The sequence below is a fragment of the Sander vitreus genome, chromosome 23 (assembly GCF_031162955.1).
Source record: "Sander vitreus isolate 19-12246 chromosome 23, sanVit1, whole genome shotgun sequence".
In the NCBI taxonomy this organism is placed as follows: Eukaryota; Metazoa; Chordata; class Actinopteri; order Perciformes; family Percidae; genus Sander; species Sander vitreus.
In genome coordinates this window covers 5,963,024-5,984,806 of record NC_135877.1, presented here as the reverse complement: position 1 = coordinate 5,984,806, position 21,783 = coordinate 5,963,024, and the positions used below count along the sequence as shown (strand labels likewise).

General features: G+C 40.1%; 1 protein-coding gene across 1 annotated transcript in view; it reads right to left on the bottom strand.

Annotated features, from left to right (window-relative positions):
• Positions 1-332: 332 nt before the first annotated feature.
• The window catches only part of LOC144512439 (anoctamin-1-like), an 84,990-nt gene continuing 63,539 nt past the window's right edge, over positions 333-21,783 (bottom strand). Inside the window, 6 exon segments of the mRNA XM_078243200.1 lie at positions 333-1,793; positions 5,127-5,232; positions 16,301-16,479; positions 18,086-18,138; positions 19,738-19,876; positions 19,878-19,891. Of these exon segments, the coding sequence (XP_078099326.1) occupies positions 1,413-1,793; positions 5,127-5,232; positions 16,301-16,479; positions 18,086-18,138; positions 19,738-19,876; positions 19,878-19,891 (872 nt within the window). The 3' untranslated portion in view covers positions 333-1,412.

The following is a 21,783-nucleotide window of genomic DNA, read 5'->3' as shown; positions in this document are numbered from 1 at the left end:
CTAACTTAATTAGTATGCTAATTATTTGTTTACTATACAGTAATAGTTGGACCAGATAGAAGGGCTATGTTAGCAAGCTAACAAGCTATTATTTATCTAAACATATATCCATCAGATCTATCAGTGATGAAATGACAGATTCTCAGCAGTCAGAAACAGATGGACCAGTTATACAAAATAAAATATGATGACAGTCTGTGTTTCTCAAGCGCTGAAGACTTCAAACATGGCTGCCCGAGGTTGCGTGACATCAGTAAGTTCTTTTACGTGAGACACAGTTCTATTTGGGCAGCAGTAACCCAGATTTATTACTGACCTGCAGGAATGTCAGAGTATACAGTCTGGTATTTCATGAAAGAAGTGTTGTCAAGGGAAGCATTTGTTCCCTTGGCAATAAAAGCAGTGAGATAATATCTAGCTCACTGCCATTAACAGTTTGCAAAAGAATTGGCTTTCTCTGTGCATTCAGAAGTTAAGTGTAGTTATTAAGTTATTCTTTCTCAGTTGACAGCTGTAAAGTCCATATGGCTAACAGAAAAAAACAAACGAACAAAAAAAAACATTTGCTTTACAGAGCTATTCCTAAAACTACAGCTTGGACTATAATCTATGAGTGGTATGCAACAGTGTGCCACATTGGCATGTGCATCCATCCATCAAATATGTAGAGCAGAATGCAGAGAAACAATAACCAGCAGCTGTGTATTGACTAACATTACAATTGTATGATTCAAAGTGATTTCTGAATTTTATGGAGACAAATCAGCTGGAACAGTAATGGTGTACAGAAAATGATTTGCACTTCTGAGAGGCTCCTGTGTGCTTTCAGTTCAATGTCTTAAAATGTATTGTACAGGAAATGTGGAATGTTGCAGCTGCTACAAATTCTGGTAAAAACGTAAATACATATAGAGCATAAGCACATAAAGCAGTCCTCAGCCCTAGTAATAAGCCCATGTCCATCAATCTGTTGTGTTGATTAGGTGCTCATCAATGAATCTGTCCATTTATTATTAGTTCTTTCTTTATCTCCAGTCTCTTCCAGTTTGTTGTAATATTCAATTGTTCAGCCTAATACTGTAATTATTGCTTGTCTACGCTATGAAGCAAGTGTGCCTTGCTAAATCATTGATATTTTTACCAAAAAGTAAAAATCCTAACATTTTATCAGGTGAACAGTCGATGCGAGGAGGAACAACACAGACACTCGTTCAACCAGTGTGGACATTGCACATTCAACCACACTAATTATTCTGTGATTTTTATATTTTTTTTATCACACATTTCTACTGTGTCAGACACACCAGGACACAAAAGACACAGGCAAAGACATTCACGGAGAGAGCAACACGTTTAACCGGTCCTGAGGTCCAGCTGAAGCACAGATGTCCTACAGATGTTTGTGTTCCATGTCACACCGCCGTGTGTCTTGAATTCTCATTTTCATTTCTGGGCGACGGGGGAATCTGCCCGGTGAACTGGCTGAAGCTGGCGGCCCTACACCTCGCTCTCGGCACGCCTCCGTCTCGGGCCGAGCCCTGTGTTGGAAGCGGGGGTAGAGTACTGTAGCGGCCCGGGATGGGCAAGCCCTGACCCGGGTGGAGCGTGTGGCTGGCTTGGCGGAGGGTGGCGTCCTTGGAGAAGAGGCTCTGGATGAGCTGCAATTTTTCCTTCTCTTCCCGTAAGAACACCTCGACCAGGAGCTTCTTCTCCCGTTTGAACTGCTCCACGACGGTTTTGGGAACGTCCGGGATCCCCCAGGCGACCACGAGGCTGAGGAACATCACCAGATTCTGGAGGAGGGAGAGAAGGGGAGAAAGCGATGTGTGAGGGAGGAAAAGAAGGATGGATATGAAGACAATTGAAAAGAGATAGATGACAAAAGTGACAGGTGGAGGAAAAAAAACTTTGTGATGTTACAAAGAATCTAGGATAAGAAAGAGTTTTTCAACACAAATATCTGTTTATGAGCCATGTTGATGGGACATTCTAACGTAAAAAAAATATATACATTCATAGTTCAACATAAAAAAGGAAATGTCAATGAATTTTCTCGTTATTTTTTTGTTTAACTTCTATCTCTTAGCCAAGAAATCTAGACCACCCTAGCTGCAGCAAATGTAATTTGCAGCCAGGGTCAGTCTAGCAACTCTCTGTTGGCTTGCGAGCTGGAAAAAACAAACTCTGGTCAGGCCAATCACATTGTGTATAGAGTCGGTGGGCGGGCTTAAGATAATGACGGCAGAGTTGCGACGGTTCCACGTGAATTCCCTGCTACTTGAAAACAAAGAAGATGGCTGCTGCTGCTGGCGAACAGCTGTCTTTGGAATCGTCTTTGGCCGCGACTCTGGAAGACTTGGAGTTAAGCACTGAAGTCATTCTTAAAAAAGGAAGATGTGTTCCGAGTTTTGCCGACTGGATACAGCAAGATTTTAATCAACTAATTAATTAACTAGCGTTGCTCTGGTTGGCTATGAGTGCAGAGGGAATTTGAAAGACAACCGTTTATCCCCCCCCTCGGATTGAGTCCTGCCAATGGTGAGTTCCCAGACCCAACATCTTGATGTGGGTCTGGCTTTGGCTTGTCAGGTTATCTCTAGCTCTTAGATGGAAAATACAGTTTGCATAATTTGGAGGCCTTGGGGAGTATACTGTGTAAAGAATGTATAATGGTGCCATGGATTCAATGAGTTACGCTCTGGGCTACAACTTGAAACCTGTTTTTCAGCATATATATATATATTTTGTTTTGTTTTACATTTTGGCAAATTGGCACCACTGAAAGTATGCTGAATTAGTTATTAGCAGTTCCTGTTTGCAATTTACCTGTAGATATACAGCCAAGTATCGCTGGATTACTGGATGCGTCTTTTTGCTATTATCTCTATCTCTTGCCTCACATCTCTCCCACACTCTCCTGAAAATCTCTGATCTCAAAACTTGTAAACTAGGCCTGCATGGGCGTAAATCTGATCTAAAAGTATGGGGGGGGACAATAAACATAACATTTCTGAAGAGCAATTTTTGAAGAGGACACAAATAATACAGCCACAATTATACTCGTAGAGGACATGTGTTCACAGAGGAAAGCCTTAATACTATCATTAGTGTAGCATGGGGACTGTACCATTAGCCAGCGTTTCTCTTGATTCAATGAAAAAGCTGACTAATTTGAACGAAATATTCTTCTTTAAAATCATGTATTTATTTTTAAGTTGTTTATAATCAAGCCACAAAAATGCCTTAAAACATAATGACTTATTTTGAAAAATGTCCCCATGTAAAAGAAATACAATGCTTTTGTACACTTGTTAAATTAGCTGATCATAATGTAAATTAGTGAGCCACTGGTAAAGCTCATCTGCTCACCCTCCAAAAATATGGACTGAGCTCAACACACTTACCCGAGACTCTACACCTGACTGTCCCTGGTCTCCCTGAGACTCTCCACCTGACTGTCCCTGGTCTCCCTGAGACTCTCCACCTGACTGTCCCTGGTCTCCCTGAGACTCTACACCTGACTGTCCCTGGTGTCCCTGAGACTCTACACCTGACTGTCCCTGGTCTCCCTGAGACTCTACACCTGTCTGTCCTTGGTCTCCCTGAGACTCTCCACCTGACTGTCCCTGGTCTCCCTGAGACTCTCCACCTGACTGTCCCTGGTCTCCCTGAGACTCTACACCTGACTGTCCCTGGTGTCCCTGAGACTCTACACCTGTCTGTCCCTGGTCTCCCTGAGACTCTACACCTGTCTGTCCCTGGTCTCCCTGAGACTCTACACCTGTCTGTCCCTGGTCTCCCTGGTCTCCCTGAGACTCTACACCTGTCTGTCCCTGGTCTCCCTGTTCCTCAGTTCTTTCTGTCTCCTTTGCCAGTGACATAGTGACGTTAGTATTTCCATTATAAGCACCCATTTTTATAAAGATGTTACCAAATTGTCTTGATATGAGGACTTATTGTACTTACTTGGCGTTTTGGTGTACTGAAAAAAGGATACAACTACACAAATCTTTAATGTCAGATGTCTATGAGTTCGGTTCATAGGTTCACCACGCGGTCATATTATAATTATAAAATGATCTTGCGTCCTCCACATAAATATTAGGTTTCTTCTGGGACAGAGGATATATATTTAACTGATCAGCCACTTAACTTCATATTGAGCAAAACACAACTGTAGATCTTCAATATTAACCCTAATATCAGTTCACACACACATAACGTTAGGTGGGTGCATTTCTATCCAACAAGCTATTAAACAAGCTAGGTAATGTTACATTATATTACACTAGCATAGCGAACTTTTTTTTGTCATGACTAATTTATTAATTACTCAGCATCATTTCCATTTGAGAAAAGAACAACTTCATCCGATGTTTAATGCAAATAAAACAGCCTTGAACCGCCTACTTACTACATTCCTGTCACTACCCGATGTGACTGTGAGTCTAGCGCAGATCCTACAGCATGCAGTGGACCAAACCACTGTGAGGCAACGGAGGGAGGACTCAAAATGTTTCTAAACTTAAAAAGCATTTTTGGGGGTTTGCATTGTTTTTCTGCTTACACAGATATTTTAAGTATACATCATTATGTTATTTACAATACACAGCATTGTTTTAATGATATTTCTAGGGGGGGGACAACCCTTAGATGGGGGGGGAAGGAAAACTCCAACAGCTTAGTTGTTGAAGGCCATTTGGTAGACCTATGTAAGTGAGGCGTGCAGGCGGACAGACAGATGTTTTTTTTTTTTTAATGAGCTAGATGCTAACGGACTGAGGCATCTGGTAATAGTCCCGCTCATAATGAGAGTACATTGTGATCCACCTAATTAGGAAAGACTGGCCCACACATACTCTATGCACACACAATTGCTTTATCTGCCTTTTTGTTAAACAAATCCATTCAACTGCAGAACGCAACAGAAATGACACAATGCAAAATACACTGGGGGTGCTTTGAACTATACTGCAGAATAATGAGAGTGATGTATTGGAAAAGTTCCGAACGTGTGGATGCACCTGCTAAAGACGTATGACTAATTTCCGTCTTTCTCTCGGCCTGCTTTTAAATGGTCTTATGAGCCGATGGAAATTGACCAGCCTGTGAACAAAACACAATACCTGGAACAATATGACGAAAGCCAGTCTTGCAGCCAGGACACACCAGTACTGTTTGGAGACCACGTATGGGTCTGGAGACCATGGCGGCTCCCTGTAGTCTTTGTACCTAGGAAAAAACACACATGTATAGAGAGTGGGTGCTAAAAGTTGAGTAACTCAAATGTCTATTGCTTTACTGTTTTAGGCCTGGTGCAGCTTTGTTTTGGAACTAAGTGGGTAGTTAGCATGAGCAGTAACTACATCAAAAGCACCACCTACAGAAACACACACTTAATCAATGGATAAAATAAGGAAGGACCCCCACCCCCCTACTTTTTGATGGACAGCTGATTGCTGAGAATCTGCCAGACACACTTTTCTTCTCCATCCTGTGAGCCAAACAGATATATCTTTTTTTTTTATTATTATTTTTTGGGCATTTTTAGGCTTTTATTGACAGGACAGCTGAAGAAACGAAAGGGGAGAGAGAGGCAATGACATGCAGCAAAAGGCCACAGGTCGGAGTCGAACTCGGGCCCACTGGGTCGAGGAGTAAACCTCTACATATGGGCGCCTGCTCTACCTACTGAGCTATATAGGCTGATTTAGCTTTACCTGGCTGAGACCTGCCCTCATTAAAACCTACTCAGCTTTGGATCCGACTCAAAGTGCAATACAGTTTAGGATTCCTAACCCTTTGTTTTCTTTGTAGTAAATACTCTTCATTGTGCTGGCAAAACAAACAGCAGAAAACTACCACATGTGGAGGGAACAGCCGACAGTTTAAAACGAGGATAAGGAATCAAAGAGAGAGACGACAGAGGAGAATAAGAAAGATTGAAAGAGGAAAGGAACCAAGGCAAAAGAATGAGATAAACTTTGAGATAAAGAGAGTCAATGACAAGAGTGAGAAACGAGAGAAGGAATGACAAAAAAAAAAGAGAGAAAAACAGAGAATGTATAACTGCCCTGTCACATTAAAGACTGAAAGAATGTATGTGACTGGACAAGCACACAAAACGCACACAAAAACAGCTGTTTATCTGTTTTTGTCATAAGAGAAAGGTGAAGTTCCAATTTGATGTTGAAGTTGAAGGCTTGAAGAAGTTGAGGATCTAACACACAAATAAAAACATTCTAGAGCCAGCTTTGGTTAGTCATTCATGAAATTAAGTTATGCTTTGTTATCTCACTAAAAAGTAAATATTGGGTCAACATCCCTGAGACTAAAATGTCCCCTTTTGTCGCTGGCAGGTTGCTTTTATCTATCAAGCCAGCTGGGTCATTTAATGGTTCTTATGTTGGTGTATGACTTGTTACTAAGTGCACAGACTGCAGGTTGTTTTGTGCCAAGTGTCTCATTAGCAGACTTTAAGAGGCCAAATAACTGAAAACATGGTATTAGCAATGTACTGTAACTTGTGGCAGTCAAACAATTCAGGCGCCAGAGCTGCTGCTGCTGCTGCTGAATCTGTTGGCTGCACTGCAACAACAAAGGATCAGGGAACACAGTGAATTGATGTCCCGCTGCAGCCAGGCTGTTTGAGACATCAGTCTCAGGGGCATAATGTAACTGCAAAATGTAAAGGAGAAACCCCCTTGATGCTTTGTTATTATAATGAGAATAATAATAATGACAGAAGAGAATCTGCTGGATTAGCATTTATGTACAAACGTCAGTGTTCAGCATTAACAGTACATCCACTGATAGTTTGGATGGGCCGACTTGTGTACGTTTGTGTTTAGTAATTCCTGGTGCAAAGCCAAGTTGATGGAGAAGTTTGAGCCAGCTATTTCCTGTTGTATGTAATCACTCCTAAATAACATAAAGATGGCCTCACCCTCTGTATGCCGAATGTCAGGTTTTTTTTTATTTTTTATAATACAACTATGGCATAATTCAATCAAAATGTTTCAACTTTCAGCCAAGTGGCCAGCCGAGTTGGCTGGAACTGCTTAAAAGCCTGCTACACAAAATCAAATTTATCAAAAAGAAATACACAACACTACAGTTATTTCCCAACTGGTATCCCACTGGTCAAAAAAAAAAACTGACATCTGGCTTTTGTCTTTAGTGGGAAAGGTTACAATCAGCATTTATTCCCAGGACAGATAATTCCCACTTGTCTCCTCTGTCTGTAACTCTTTCTCAAATCAGCCATCTCTGTGTAAGCAGCACTCGGACATTTGGGCTTCTCCGCCTTTAATGGAATACATGCAGGAAATCGTCACAGGTCGGACTCGAACCCTGGACCTCAAGGTATAACCCTCTATGTACTTATGTGCGCCTGCTCTACCAACTGAGCCAACCTGGTCACACCCAAATTTGTCGAGTTTGAAATGGAGACTGAATAAGTAACAGATTTATTTTTTTAAATCCATGCATATTGACTATATTGACTCTTTACTACATTTCAGCATTTATATAGTCTGTCTATTCTTGTATACTGTGTTATCACTGATCTTCATCACCACCTAGACCACATTTTGCACTAATTGTACATTGACTCTTATCTACATTCAGCATTTATATAGATTGATTACTGCTTACTATGTTATTACTGATCTACATCACTTAATAGACCGCAACTTGCACTAACTGTAGATTGACTCTTCACTACACCTCAGCATTTATCTAGACTGTCTATTATACATTGTGTTATAACTGATCTACCTCATTAACTAGACCACTAGACTAACTGTTTACTGACTCTTTACACCATCTCAGCAGAGAAATAGACTCTCTGTTCATGTATACCGCATATCCATCGACTTACTTGCACCTCACTACGTGCCGGCATTTGTAATTGCCCACTTATTCTGCACTTTATGTAGCATATTGTATTCTGTGTTCTTGTACTGTATTGAATGTGAAACTATTTGTTGTCTTGCACGCCTACGCTTGTCTTGGCCAGGTCGCCGTTGCAAATGAGAACCTGTTCTCACCGGCCTACCTGGTTAAATAAAGTTTAAATAAATAAAATAAAAAGTGTCTATTGGCTATTTTTAGCGGGTTTTCCCATGTATGCAAAATTTGCATACACACGCTACTTTGGGTGGGAAAAGGGTACGAGTCTGTACTGTATACAGCAGGCTACAAAACTTCCTTCTGAACACCAATCTGAGGAGTAAAAGCACATGTAACTCAGGTAGCCATTGAAGCTGGCTGACTGAGAACTATGTACATGCTCCTTCAGCGATTTCAGTATGGGTTTTCAAAGTAATCAGAACTATTTTCTCATAAATGGTGGCCTGATGTCAGCACATGCAGCAATGTTAGACAATCTTACCAGATAATCACAGCAGTGATTAAACAGAAACAGCTCATGGAGACAGAAAAGTAAATAGAGCATTTTTTTTGTTTTATTTTTAAATGATGGCCTTCAACTGTACACAGTTGAAACTGTGAGTGGCCAGAGTGCAGGCAAGAAGGGGGAATTTTAGCAGCGAGTTACTATTCTGACCATCTAACAACCCTATAAAACAAACGTTAAAGTCTGTTAAAGACTTTAGTCATGCCTTTAATTGTAAATATTTCTTGAAGAAAGGAGTTTACAGCGATGGGAGGGAGTGACTCTGGAGGAGGAGTGGGGTATTGGCTTTATGTTACAGTACTTTTGGGCTCCATTTTCACAACAGCTACTTTAAAAGAGCTAGCCTTTCTTTGTGGGATGCAACATATAGCATTCCTTTCAAGGCAATAGCAGGGAGACAACCCATCTCATTGTTAATCTTGGGGCACAAAAATGAATCATACCAAACCACTGAATGTACAGAAGAGACCAAAGAAACTGAGATGTATTCACAAAGTGAAGCATCATGTGGAGATCTAGATATATAGAGAGCAGTCTTCCGGGCACAAAATCAACTAACAAAATAAGAGAAAACATTTAATCACATGGGCCAGCAAAAAGAAGAAGAAAATAAAGATTAAGAGATCAAGATGAAAAATGTCACAAAAGAGGTGATATAGCCAAGACATGTTTTCTGCTCTTCATGTTCATAATGAGCCATTGCTCATGGAGCATATGAAGATACTGAATTGGCAAACATTTGCAAACACAACTTACATAAGTCTATTTCCACTGTGGCTGTTATGGAGGTCCGAAGTACTACTGACCCCAGCAAGATGTCTGGGAACATGGAAGTAGGACGTCGGTAGTCAGACTACCTCAAAAGCAAACTGTGCTAAGAAACATTCCCTCTACAAAGACACAATTACAAAAACTATGTATTGCAAAATGTTGTAACTGTTAACTTTAAATGATGATGTATTCTGCCTTGTCTTATATGACTTCCATTATAAATAGAGATTTTTAAGACCTCGCCACCACAGCCAAACACAAATTTGGCATACATCTAGCGAGAAGATAAAAGATGTTACTTCTCCAAATTTAAGCAGCGGAGGACTAGAATGCTCATGCTCTTATTTTGCCACCATTTGTTTATCTGTATTCTTATCATCATGAGCCCACTGCAATGCCAGACAAATTATCTGCTTTTATAGGGGGGTCATGTGTCAGACTATTTCTTGGCCCCGGGAGCAGGGACTTCCTGGAGTTCTGTTGTCACCGTGAGGTTGCCGGGCAACAATCAAAAACGTCAGGAAGTCCCCGCTCACTGCCAAGAAATATAGTGCATTCACATGCTCCTTAGATGGTCCCATTTCCCACGTTGGGAAGCAGTTCTTCCGACTTCGGTGTGTTCACGAGCTTTAAGTCTTAATGTGAAAACGACTTGGACGCTGCAAAGCGTTGCTCAGAGCTTTTAAACGACACATAGATAGCTGTTTCTAGCATCGATTTCTAGCTTCTACTTTATATTGGTGATTTTGTCCCAGGCTTGTTGCTGCACCAGTTACCGTTGTTAACGTTACATTCCCTAAAACCACCTAAATATTGCTTTATCTGACTAGAATTCTTATAAATAACTTTTTTCTAGGTCACTCTACTCAACTTACAGTTACAACCTAATACCATATTACAAATTACACGTGAGCATAACATATGTATGCAATAAGTCAATAAATAAAAGGTTTATAACCATCAACCCATCATTTACTATTGTTTGAACATTTTGGACTCTGTGCAAAGACCTTTACTGGGACACTTGAACAGAAAAGAACCATCGTTAATGTTACTAGTAACACCTGTGCTTTTTCTACTTTGAAAACGGCCTATCAGAAAAAAACTAAGTAAGACTGCTGATAAAATGACAATTATAATTTCAGGTTAGATTTATACACCTAAGCCTAAAACTGAATTTGAAATCTTTTAGGTTAATGAAAGTAAAAAAAGAAAAAGAATTAGAACTGGGAATGCATGAAACGCCAATCACACTGTAAACTGTCCTTTGCAGTAAAACACACAGCAGTTTAACGTGTCAGAATAATGTGATGGATCAGATCAAAGTTTCAAGTTGAGGCATCTGAGACAGACAGACAGACACACACACACACACACACACACACACACACACACACACACACACTCTCTTTCTCTCTCTGTCATGACTAAATTCCTCTGAAGGCGGAATAGATGAAAAGTCCTGATTGTGTCACGAAGTACTTAACTAGCAGTATAGAAATAATAGAGAAGGAGGGCGAAATGTGTGTCTGCATTGTGTGTGTGTCAGCGGGGTCTTATGGTGTCTGATTCCTTATCCTTATACAGTCATGAGTGAGGAATGCTGCCCTGTGAGAGTCAGCTCTTCTCTCACTCTCTTTTTTTCTTTCATCTATTCATCTTTCTCTTGCCAATATTTTACAGTATTTTGTTATGGCTCAACTTTTAATGTGAACTAAACTGAAGACCTCCCCTCCTGTCATGCTCCAGTCAATTTAACCACTTGGGTGGAATCAAAAATAAAATATTATTGTCAAAGACATGTTTCTCCCTCTTTCTTGCTTCCTGTGTGTGTGTGTGTGTGTGTGTGTGTGTTTGTGTGTGCGTGTGTGTGTGCGAGCGTGCATGCTTGCATGCGTGTGTTTTGTATAAACTCCATGTTTGGTTATAGTGGAGCATCTAACTCAATATTCTAGATTATAGTTAGAGATGCATCGATAGACCGGCCGGTGACCGGAACTGGCCGGTTTTCACATGCTCGGCCATGACCGGCGACCGGCAGGTCAGTCTGACATATGCCGATTTCATGCCGGTCAATGCTACAATTAACTGACAACATAAGTTATACGAGTTACAGTTCTCAAGGACGCACGCACACACGCAGCCACACACACACACACACGGACGCGACAACACAGTCTCTTTTAACTTTCTCAACTTTTCCGCCGTGTGTCGCGCGTACCCGCTCGCGGTGTGAAGCGTGTGTCCGCGCTATTCTTGAACATGTAGGGAGCCTCGTGAATTAACCTGCAACATGTCAGCTGTTTGGAAATTCTTTAGCGTGTGTGCAGAAGATAACAAGTTGGCAATATGCAACACCTGCAAGGAAAAAGTAGGACACCAAAAACCAAAATCACATATTTTTAGTTGGATATTTGATGTGAAAAGAAGGAAATGGTTCTAACATTGCACTTTAGATGTGTGTGAATTTCCCACACCAGGAGTCATTTATATAGTTCTATTTTATAGTGATCCATTATCTGTTCAAAAAATGTTCTATGTTCTGTGAAAAATGTTCTATTGAAGAAAAGATAGAAAATCAATATTTGTGTGTGCTGTAAAGAGGTTAGAAAAAATGAAATCGGAATCGGCTAAAATCGGTATCGGCTGGCCTAACTCAATGAAAATTGGTATCGGCCTAGAAAGTTAATACAGTAACCAGCTGCTGTACATTTAGAATGCTGGTGCTTGTGTGCAGCCAAACAAAATCACAGCTATCACACAGATGCAGTGTTTGTTTGGGAAAGACTACGGTGGCCAACAGGGGCCAACGCCCTGCAACTTAAGAAAACACACGCAAATAGACAAAACACAAGCAAATTAAGAAAACAACTTCATTAATATGACAACACATGCGCAGCATTCAGCAAACGCACTGCAAATACACACAACACAACCAAATACATAAACGCGCTGCAAATACACACAACTCAACCAAATACATAAACGCGCTGCAAATATGAAACGATGCAAAAAGAAAAGCACACAAACCCAGAAAACAAATGCAACAAAAAAACGCAGCATCCAGATTACACAACGGAAGTCCTCCAGACCTCTAGAGGGAGCAGCTAGTGGAACAGCTGGATTTAAGACCCCACGGAGAGATTATTATTATTATTAATAACATAATATATTAATAATATACAGTCTATGCTCCCGTCTCATGCCCTCCCGGCTAGTGCCGTCCCCGAGCTTCGGCTTTTCAAAATAAAAGCTCGCGTCTGGTGTCTATGTCTTTGTACTTTGGTGTGTTGGATGTTTGTGGACTAAACAGTACGGCAATCATGCTAATGAATACAATAACTTTTTCGGCAGATGTCTTACTTACAACACGATGGAGTTAGCAAAGCAGTTTTGTGTTTATATGTGTGAGCGGGATTTATCCAGTTTGATAAATCCCGCGGTAAATTGGCTGGTTTACTAAACAGGGAGGGACTAGAAATCCTGTCTGTTTTTTGTATTTCAAGAGCGAATTGCTCCACAATATGAATACAGATTGATCACTTATTTTGTTGGTAACCGTTGTTGTATAATCACAATATCACACTTGAGGAGGCCTATACTTCAGTGATGCGCCTTTCGGACCTCGAAATTAAACCCTCTCATGTAATATGGCTTAAACAAACGTCAACGTTAAACGCTGATGCAGTTTTAAATGTTTTATTACCACGAGTTTACAGACGTCTCTGCTGATTGAGTATCACCTGTGACCTGAGCCGAGACACACCCACCAAACGAGAGAAAACATATCTCAAACATAGACTTAATATTTACAGTCTATGCAGTTGCGCTCTCTCTCTCTCTCTCTCTCTCTCTCTCCCGTGGGGTCTTAAATCCAGCTGTTCCACTAGCTGCTCCCTCTAGAGGTCTGGAGGACTTCCGTTGTGTAATCTGGATGCTGCGTTTTTTTGTTGCATTTGTTTTCTGGGTTTGTGTGCTTTTCTTTTTGCATCGTTTCATATTTGCAGCGCGTTTATGTATTTGGTTGAGTTGTGTGTATTTGCAGCGTGTTTATGTATTTGGTTGTGTTGTGTGTATTTGCAGCGCGTTTGCTGAATGCTGTGCATGTGTTCATATTAATGAAGTTGTTTTCTTAATTTGCTTGTGTTTTGTCTATTTGCGTGTGTTTTCTTAAGTTGCAGGGCGTTGGCCCCTGTCGGCCACCGTAACAGACACATTTCTGACTAGGATGTTACATGGCTGGATATAAAAAAAACCACAGCATTAGTCATTAACGCTGTAATTTTTTTAAAGAAATAAATGAAGTGTAAAACTGATTTAGGCTGTATTTGCTGCAAACCCCCACTCCAAATTCAGTATACCCACATTTTGAGAGAAAACATGTCTGCAGATATGTACAGTGTTCCTCTGACCACTGACGCAGAAACTGCTGTTTTTAAACTTAATTAAAGATTTAATACCTTAGTGGTTGGCTTCTGTCACACCACCCATCTATTTATCCATCCATCCAACTTCAGTACCTCTCCCCCTCATTCCTTTGTTTCCTCTGTGTTACCTCTACATCTTTTCTTCTGTTCAATAATAGTATCCCTCATCTCTCAAATTCCTTGTTCATCCATCCATTTATCCATTCTTTACCTCTTATTCTTCCTTCCTATATATACTGTATTTATCCATACAACTTGAGTCCCAAAATGAACTGGGTTAGAAAGTAAGAAAGAACAAGAATTACCGCCTTGCCGTTTACATCCATGTCTGTCCACACTCATATAATATATGTAGTCAAGACCTTAATAAAGAAGCAATTTAATAAAAAAAGAGGTATTTTGTTGGCGAAACATGAATGCTTTACATACATTACCATAGTTTCAAGTTTAAGTTCAAAATGTCTCCCTTTCTGTTCCTGAGTTATGGCCAGAAAAGTGTTTTTTCAGAACATTATGATGTCACATTAAAATTGACCTTTGACCTTTTTGATATAAAATGCCATTACTTAATCATTTTATCCAATTGGACATTTGTATGAAATGTTAAAGCTTAAGAATTCTTGAGATATGACCAAAAACGCATTTTGTGAGATCACGTCCAAGTAGAGATTCCTCCAAGGCGATTCTGAGATATCGCGTTCACAAGACAGACAACCGGAAAGCATGACGCCTCCGGCCACGGCTGTCGCCAGCGCGAAGGAATACATGGAAAGAAATGAACTGTCTGGAGAATCTGACATACTTCCATTCACATGCTGAGTTGAATCATCTGCCTTAAGCAGCTAATACACTGCCTGGATACATACACTGTGCCACGCTACACACAATGCAGACAGACACACCCTTCTTGGAACATCCTCAAGCCAATTTCATGCCTATAAGCATTCAAGGGCGTCCAGTATCTTGTCGTGTTTCGGGCGTGACGTACCACACTATATTGGCACAAAGGCTGTATTCTTGCATTGTAATGATTTGCTGTCTTATGTAACAGCGGGCTGACCTGTCTGTGGGCGCCGGCATCCATGACCTTTTCTTCTACAGCGCATTATACTGATATTATGAAAGAGATGCTTGCCACTGGCATGAGTGAGAATGCAAAGAAGATACAATAGTGCACTGTATTTTTAAATCTAAAAAATCATCAACTCCAGCCAATCTCAAACCTCTGCAGTTTATTTATGAAACAGAAAAGGCCTTTGGTCATCTAGAATAGAATTACCTGTGGCAATGAAGTGTTTTAATGTTGTGCCTTCAAAGAATAAACAGAGGGCAAATACTTTATTCTTTATCACCCGCAAATGTCCAACCTAACCATACAGGTAAGTAAGTTTGTGCATGATTCCCCCCTTTATCTTTGTAATCCCTTCAATTATCACTCATAAAATGCATCAGCCCTACTGTATAGACACATCATTAAATATAAGACTTGCTCTATGCAGATAATCTATTATAACACGTTTAAATGCTGATATTCCAATTTCAACTACACTGACTATAATTGAGCATTTTGGTACCTTGTTAAGATACATATGGCTTTAATTAAAAGATTTTCATTGCCAACAACTAGTTCTGTTATTGTTGTGCACGTGACAAATAAAGAACCTTGAACCTTGAATTGTGCAGCCTTGGTTGCTTTATGACTTACTCTGCTATTACAAAAACAGAATCTCCAGGGCCCAGTTGTTTGTTGCAAAATTATTCAGATTTGGGCATCCCATGTTTAGCTATCCAGGATCAGATCAGATAATCTTTGTGTTGTGTCTGTTTTTCAAAGCCTCCTTGGTTTAGATCACCCACATCCAGATATAAACTTTTCAATGTTAACATATCCGCATAACCAGTGCTCTAAATGGGACGGGACAGAATGTAGGCTACCAGCTAGAACAGCTAGCATTGGGCCGCTTTAAGGGTTTTTACTTGAAGAGAAAGAAAACTGCATGGGGTTGCTTTATGGCACAAAACCTTTCAGTGCAAAAGCTTTCTGAGTTTGACATCAAATGGTGAACAGTAAAAGGGCTTTGATTGTTCCATATTGCGTCCAGTGTGAATGCAAGAAAGTGCAAATGTTATTCAGGCGGTTACCAAGAGGTCTCTCGATATGACTAAAGGTTTGAAAGGAAAGACTAGAACATTTGGAGATGAACCAAAGAAGAAACAGATTCTAATTTCTCAGATTAAATGAATACTAGCCTTGAAATAAGCATGATAACGGTTGCTATTTGTTGTAGATACAGAGACTGAAGGGGGGTATTTATAATAAGCTACTGTATGACAAAACAGGGTAATGTTGTTTTATCCTGTTACATAAAATCTCCCAAACTAAACTCCTCTGAGGTAAAAATAGATGAAGTGACTTGACTGTTTTCTTGAATGCACAAAATACTCCACTGGCAGTAAAAGGAAAAATATCAGAAAACAAGAAAAAGCTAGGGCTGTGTGGGCAAATTTGTGTGTGTGTGTGTGTGTGTGTGTGTGTGTGTGTGTGTGAATGCTGAATGAAATAATCACAATATTGATTTGTCATTTGTATGTAATGCCTGTCACAAAGGACAGTAAGTATTGCTTCCAATATCTGTAACTTGTAAGTGTGTGCATGCGTGTTTGTGTGCGTGTATGTTTTTACCGGCAGATGGTGATGTTTCCTTGCTGTAAGTTCAGCGGTCCCGACCCAGGTTTGAAATTGGACACGTTGAAGTAGGAGAGCGTGTGGTCAATGAAGCCGTGCATGGTGCCGGTCTGACTGAACGTGTACTGGTAGACGAGCCGGGGGATGAAGTCTGATGTGAAGGAGATCACAAAGGCCTCCACAGAGAAAGAGAAAGACAGAGTGAGAGTGAAACATTTGTCATGAGCATTCATTTAAAAAAAGAAAATCACCATGAGACAAGAAGTTTGATCCTGTAAAATTGATGAAATCTAGGCTTTTACCTTTTTATTGGAAAAGCGGCAGGGGGGGAGGGGGGTGGGGGTGGGGTCAAACTGTGTATTTTCAGATGTTTAAAATCACAGTTCTGGTAAACTAAGTATTTTAGCGATATTTGAATATTGTATTCATTTAGTAATATTAAATAAAGTCTGTAGAACTGGTACAAGATAGCATGCACAAAAGGGGAATTCTGCTCCCAGTTTTCCATTGCCTTGAAGCTCCTGGGCCAGCTTAAGTGTGTGTGTATGTGTGTCCAATGTTCCAAAGCTCTAGAACAAAAAAACTCCTGCAGCTTGTTTTTCTGAAACCTTCACTCTTTAGTATTAAAAGTAAACGGAATAGGATTTGCTCTGGTGGCCAAGGAAAAAGCCCAGGCATAACTTTCCTGACTCCACCAACACACACACACACACACACACACACACACACACACACACCTTGACATCCGCAGATCAGCAGGTTAAGGTGTTTCAGACATGACGGGAGTATTTTCGTGGGCTCAGGATGGGATGGGAGCGACAATTGATTCCCGTGTCACCCTCTACTTTGAGCTAGCAAGCTATTCGCAGAAAATGCAAAGTTTTGAAGAAAAATTTGGATTGTGCAACAAGGCAGGCTTGCTTGGTTCTTTTGGGGAATGATTGTAAAGATTTACAAAGAATATGTTTACGACATTTACTTTCTAACTGGGACGTTTTGGGACCTATTGGTGGGAATTTGCTATGGACAAAATACACACGGCAATACACTGGTAAGAGCAAATAAGGTTTAAACATGTATCCAGCTAATTTATATAGCTCTGTTACTGTACTGCTAGTTACTGTATTGTGTCAACAGTTAACTTTATTTAATATTGTAGCGTTTTCTTTTGTGCAAAAAAGTCCCTTCCCGAGACAATTTTGAAGAGCCATGCTCACAGCCTCTGGAGCCTAACCCTAACTGCCCAAGATGATTGTGATTGGTTTAAGGAAATGCAAACAACCCAGTGTTTTTTTTCTCCTATCCAGGAGTGTATGTTTGGAGGGGGCAGACCTTACTCTGCAGCGCTGTGGACATAGGTCTGGCATGCAAGACTACTGTTGGACTAGTAAGTAAAATTAGCTGGCTTGCTATGTCTTGTGTTGTTGCACTTGCTTGATGTTGGGCTGTGTTAGCAAAGTTGTCAGACGCTAGTTTTTGATCGTAAGAAATATAATTGTAACAAATGCACATGTACAGCTGTCCATATTCACCACAGCGGTGTATAAGTGAATTTCACTCTGAAACTGTAGGGGTGCCAAATCACAAACAAAATACCAATGTTATACAAAACTGAGTTAGTGCTGACTTATCAAAGTGTTAAAGTGGCTTCTGTGGGATGTTAACAGCCACATGATGTAGAGTACCTACTGCAGAATACATGCATTTATTTTGCATTTATCTGCCTTCATTACTAATTCAATGAGCAGATAGTAGAAAGCGGGACATTGCATTAATACTTACATTTATAATGACTGAGAATTTTCCCATTCCACTCAGTATGTTGTACCATACACCTATAAAAAGAAGAGCAACGAGTGAGAATGATTCAAGTGATAAGAGGTAGAAGAAGGGAAAAGATGGAACACTGTCTTAAGCACACTGACAAAATGGCAAATGTTTCTGATAGCATGTGAATTAAACTCAATCTGGTTGTAAAATTATCAGAACTCTGCCTAAAGCATGCAATATTACAAAATGCATTTTGTCTGCCCTTCCTGTGTGCAGGTTGTTATTCTCCAATGTAAGTGTTCATCAGATTGCTGGTACTGTCAATCAATTACAGTATCCATTAAATTAACTCTATTAAAACACATTTTGATTAAGGCAGCTTTGCATGGAGTATGTTAGATCTATAGTTCTGTAAAACAAAAGGTTTACATATAGCATAGCTTATGGTGCTGCTATCAAGTAAAACCATCCAAATAGTTTACTCTTCAGGAACATGGAAGAAACAAGTCAGAGTCAGAGTCTACAGCCACGCTAGTTTCAAATTTAAACATGCTGATGTTTAGCAGGTATAATGTTAACCATGTTCACCATCTAAGTTTAGCGTGGTAGCATGCTAATATTTTCTAATTAGCACTAAACACAAACTACAGCTAGGGTCGATGGGTATGTTATTAGTTCTGCAGGTATTTGGCCATATACCCCAGTACTGGCCAAATATATGAATTTTGGCCTGATGATGGTTTTAGATCAGAAGTTAGGATTTCTTCCAAAATAATTACAATTTATCCCTAGGGGGACGTGAATGTCTGTACCAAATTTCATGGTTGCACAAAATGACTTAAAGAAAAGCAAAAGCACAAATGTCGACCTTGTGGTGGCTCTAGAGGACAAGTTCAGGGGACCACCTCAGTGATTAGGATTCAGCCTCTTGGGACTATGAATGTCTATACAGAATTTCATGGCAGTCCATGTAATAGTTGAGTTATTTCAGTCTGGACCAAAGTTGCGGACAGACCGACAAACAGACTGACATTGCCTCGCCACTAGCACGGTGAAACAGGGCTTATTTTAGCTAATTTAATTTTAGTTTTTGGCCTGAGTTTTAAATAGGTCAGAATTGTTTTTAAACCTATAGTGTGCAGGAACACGTTATCCAGATTTGCAGTAAACCTTTGAGCTCAGTAAGGCCCTTTAAAACCCTATGAACAAACTTGAAAATGAATAGAGAAATTAAGGCTATTTTAGTTTTCCCCTAAAAAGATAGCATTAAAGAGACAACAGCAACAGCTTTTTGCCAACAGCAATAACATGACTATACTGAACTGCTAAAGGGTGTCTGTCTGGTTTTCGTTGGAGACTTTTTGTGTCCGGTGCTGCTTGACAATTGTTTCCTATCTGACAATGACAATTACAGAGGAAATACTTCTTATTTTTAGGGATTTTTTTTTGGCATATAAATGATGGTTAAAGATAAATAACATTGTAGTGCTGGGCGGTATACCGGTTCATACCGTATACCGGTATTCATTTCCCTTATGATATGAATTTTTCATATACTATATATTAGTTTCAAACCCTGGTTGTATGGGAAAATGCGGTATTTCTTAGTAAGTTATGCTCTGTGTGTTTGTCCTTTCCTTTTGATGTGTGTCACACCAGCTTACCAATGTCCTTAGCACGTACGGCGACTGGCCTGCGTAGCTCCGTCACAAACTTCTTGGCATCCAGTCTGATCTCGATGACGTTGTTGAGCAGAGCAAAGAGCGGAGCAAGCGGGAACGAAGCCACGAACAGAGAGACGAAAACCAAACTGGATGACTGGAGAAAAGAGAAAAACCATCAACAAACATGCTACAGTCCGGGTACTATTATTCAACATCAACATATACTGTTAGATTCATTTTGAAAGTGAATATGTAAAACAGGCTTGTCGTAAATACATTGGTGTATAATTCATCAATTGAGGCCATGTATGGGACGTGGTATTATATCAGGAATTGAAGTCCGCGTCTACCATAATCCCCATTGCTCCATGCACCCTGTGCACACATGTACACTGGCACAAAATGTATGCAGTAAAGCAACCTAATCCGACACATTAGAGAATGAGAATCCTGTTTTATAATTATGCTGATGACATTCAAATGTACATATCTGTATCAAAAATGCGTGTGGTTCCATAGCCTCCAGGTGCTGCTAGAGTTCTTTAAACACTAAGAACACATCACTCGTGGATATTCCATTGCTAGAAGTTATGTAATTCGCACAAGCTACATACTTTTCTACCGCAGGGCACAGTTTCAACAAACAACACTTTTTTCTTTTTTTTTAAGATTATTTTTTGGGCTTTTCCGCCTTTAATGGACAGGACAGCTAGGTGAGAAAGTGGAGAGAGAGGGGGAAGACATGCAGGAAATCGTCACAGGTCGGACTCGAACGCTGGACCTTTTATGTATATGTGCGCCTGCTCTACCAACTGAGCCAACCCGGCCACAACAAGATTTTTTTTTTTAAACTTTCTTACTGCAGTTTGATGGAGTAAAGAAACCATATGTGTTTGAAGTTTAACTTTACGCCATAGTAGTATCATCATATCATCATAGGCAGGTATGGTTGAAATAGTAATTAGGGGTGGCTAGCTGGCCTACATGGAGCGAGAGACGAGGTGGAAATGAAGAAAAGAGAACAAAACACATAGAAGAGCTACATTATGTCAACAGCTCAATAAAACAATTTTTACTCTTATGCTACATTACGTGGAAGGTTATCACAGAAGATTACTGCAACAATTAATTTCATTAAACATAAGTTTAACAAGTATAACAAAATTCAATCAACCTCAAACCTCATGTGAACGCTGTACTGTGATTATATTCATGTGATTATGCTCACAGTCAAAGTCATTATTGCATTAAAAGATCTTATTTGAAAATGTCCGTGTTTCATGAATCCTAGTAGTTTTTGAAAAAATGCAATGTGGCAGACTGCAATACATGTTGCTATGCTATACTATGCTATAACCACAGTGAGAAGGGTCTGTGCAATTACAAAAGCTACTTAGCCTTATTGTAATAGGATACAAACCAACTTCCTGTGTTTCAAGCAGCATTACTGTTCTCGAGAAACATCTTAGTACATGCTCTGCTGGTGAAGTTGCTGTAAAAAGAATCTTATATCAGCCATTTTAGCTATTTGCCAACATAAGAAAGGTTGGCATGTGAGAAAGAAATCTACAATATTGGAAACACACATATCAAAGCTACTAAGACGACGTCAGATTGACGTTCGTGAATGACCATTTGTGAGGTCAGGAGTCCCACTGTCTGTCCAGGCTCGCTCTGTAGTTCAGATGATGCCTTTTAAGGTTAAACACTCCACCGCACCAGCCAAACTGGGACTTTTTTTTATGATTTAGCAGTGTGTTGAACTCTGTGTGTGTATTTTCTGTGTGTGTTATGTAAGTCAGTCTGATTAGATAACCTAGAGACAGCCATGATTTAAATTAAAACGAAAATTGATGGGAACTTATTGTACAGTACATCACAATCACACACACCAACTCTGGATATCAGTACTGTAGGGCTGTTGGCAGCAGCAGCCTTACTCACTACAGCCAACTTAAATAGTAGTTCAAAAAGCAGAACACTGAGCGCCTTAAAAGACTTGTCTAGGCTTGCCACAGCAGCTTCCCTTTGGCCACAGGAAGGGCA